At 36.2% G+C, this 2,351-nt stretch overlaps 1 protein-coding gene across 1 annotated transcript; it reads right to left on the bottom strand.

Moving 5' to 3' along the window:
• On the bottom strand, positions 521-1,168 carry LOC109838145. The gene has a single exon (XM_020406611.1). The coding sequence runs from the start codon at positions 1,166-1,168 to the stop codon at positions 521-523; it is 648 nt and encodes a 215-aa protein (XP_020262200.1).

Raw genomic sequence — 2,351 nt, 5'->3', positions numbered from 1 at the left:
TTGCAATCCGATCGATCTCCAACGCAAGTCTAAAGGATGTGCATATATGGTATCGCAAAACAAACACCTGCAAATACAATTACATATCAGATAAATTACAAAGTTAATTTTAAAATTTAACAAACAAGTATTACCAGTAGCAATTGCATGCAACCAAGTGGGTTCAGAAGTAAAAAATACTTCCAAAACATTGATTTCTCCTACGTACCTCCCACTGAACCAGCAATATCAGCTTTGGGTTCTCACCGCAATATAATCTATGTGATGTTATTTTCTTCAAAGATCTAGCGTGTCTTATAAATTAAAGCTTGCTCAAGATGAATTGTTGCTATCTAAGATTCGTCACCAAGGTCCATTCACATGTAGTTGCTTGTTGTTTTTTTGGTCAATGAAGAATATTATTTTCATTGACCAAATGTGAAAATTATGTACATCAAGATGCTCATGCTTTGAGCAAAACTGAAGAAAAACAACAATGTATGAAGAAAAAACTAAACCAGCTATTCACATATAATTGACTTCATAAAGAGAGAAGCCAATCTTTTTCATCAGCTGGAAGAGAACTGTTAAGAGTGATAGACAAGATATCTATCTTTATCTCTGTAACACTCTGATCAACACTTCTTCTTTTTTGCTTGAAGACTCTGGCATTGCGTTTCTTCCACAAAATGTAAACAGTTGTAGAAAGAGCCATTCTTTTAATTTTGTGTCTAAATCCCTTCCCCCTCAATCTGGAACTGTACCAAAAAATCAACAATCCCCAGTTACAGGTTTTCCAATTGAATCGAAGCCAGCTCATGACACCATTCCAGACAGCAACTGAAAATCTGCATTCAAAAAACAGGTGATCACGCGTCTCCAAGCTTGCATCTTCACATAAACAACATTGACCAGCTTGAATAAGTCCTCTCTTGAGAAGCCTTTCCTTTATAAGAAGTCTGTTTTGAACTGCTAACCAGAGGATAAAGCAATGTTTAGGATAGCTAAAGTTTTCCCAAACTACATAGAACCAAGGCACTTTGTTTGTGACTGGAGACATAGTTGAATACAACTTTGAAAGGTGAACTATGGAATTTTCGTAGCATGAACTGATACAGAGCATTAAACTTTCAATGCCACCACATTTAATCACAGCTTTGTCTCTGACCCTAAGCAATTGCTTCCACATCTAGGAATTATTAACTTTTGAATTAACATGCCAAATAGATTCATTCTTCAAATAGGTGCCATGAATCCATTTTATCCACAAAAGCTCCTTGTTAGTATGTATATACCAAATGGTTCTAAGAGCTGTGACAAAGTTCCAAATGGTTGCTGAAAAAAACCCCAGACCTCTATGCTTTTTATCCATACAGACTTTATCCCAGGAAACAAGAGGAGGTTTAAAAGCCTGGTCAAATTTGCCCCATAAGAAGTCTCTACACAAGCCATCAATTTTCTGGAGAATTTTTGCTGAAAGGATATAATTGGAAGACCAATAGATATGAACACCTAAGATGACACTTTTGATGACATGAAGCCTACCAGCATAAGATAAATTTCTGTGTTTCAGCCAGGATTGGAACTGGTTTGTAATTTTCATCAAAAGAGGACTGCAATCAATGTAGGATAACCTTTTGAATATTAAAGGAACACCAAGGTATTTAATTGGAAGAGCTCCCTCAGGATTATCCAACAAGGAGTGGATAGAGCTTTTTACAGAGTCTTCAACACCTCCATAGAAAATAGAACACTTAGAAAGATTAGCTTCCAGACCAGATATAGCTCCAAAGTCACTGAGGCATTGATGTAGTTTTTGAACTGAATATAGATCACCTTTACTAAAAAGAAGAAGATCATCTGTAAATGAAAGATGAGTGATTTTCAGCTCACGACACCCAGGGTGAAACTTGAACTTCTTGTCATGCTTTAACATATTCAGACTTCTAGAGAGATACTCCATGCCAATAATGAATAGATAAGGAGAGAGGGGGTCACCCTGTCTGAGCCCTCTTGCACCTTTAAAGAAAGCATGGAGAGTACCATTGAGAGAGATGGAAAAATTAGTAGAAGAAATACATGTCATTATCCATCCTGTGAAGACACTAGGGAATCCCAGACCATTGAGCATCCTTTCCAGAAAATCCCAATTAATAGTATAAAAAACTTTCCTAATGTCAATATTAAGCATTGCCCTGGAAGACAAATTCTTTTTGTTATAGTTCTTCACCAGCTCATGTGCTAAGAGGATATTACTTGTAATTTGCCTTTCTTTAACAAAGGCACTTTGAGCTTCACTGATAATATGCCCCATAACAGATTGAATTCTGTTAGCAAGTATTTTAGAAATAAACTTGTACAAACAGTTGCAA

This window comes from Asparagus officinalis, chromosome 4 (genome assembly GCF_001876935.1).
Source record: "Asparagus officinalis chromosome 4, Aspof.V1, whole genome shotgun sequence".
Classification (NCBI taxonomy): Eukaryota; Viridiplantae; Streptophyta; class Magnoliopsida; order Asparagales; family Asparagaceae; genus Asparagus; species Asparagus officinalis.
This window is presented reverse-complemented; position numbering and strand designations above follow the sequence as displayed.

Excerpts from the sequence above, each read along its gene's own strand:
- LOC109838145 (XM_020406611.1), bottom strand. The coding sequence starts at position 1,168 with ATGTGGAAGCAATTGCTTAGGGTCAGAGACAAAGCTGTGATTAAATGT.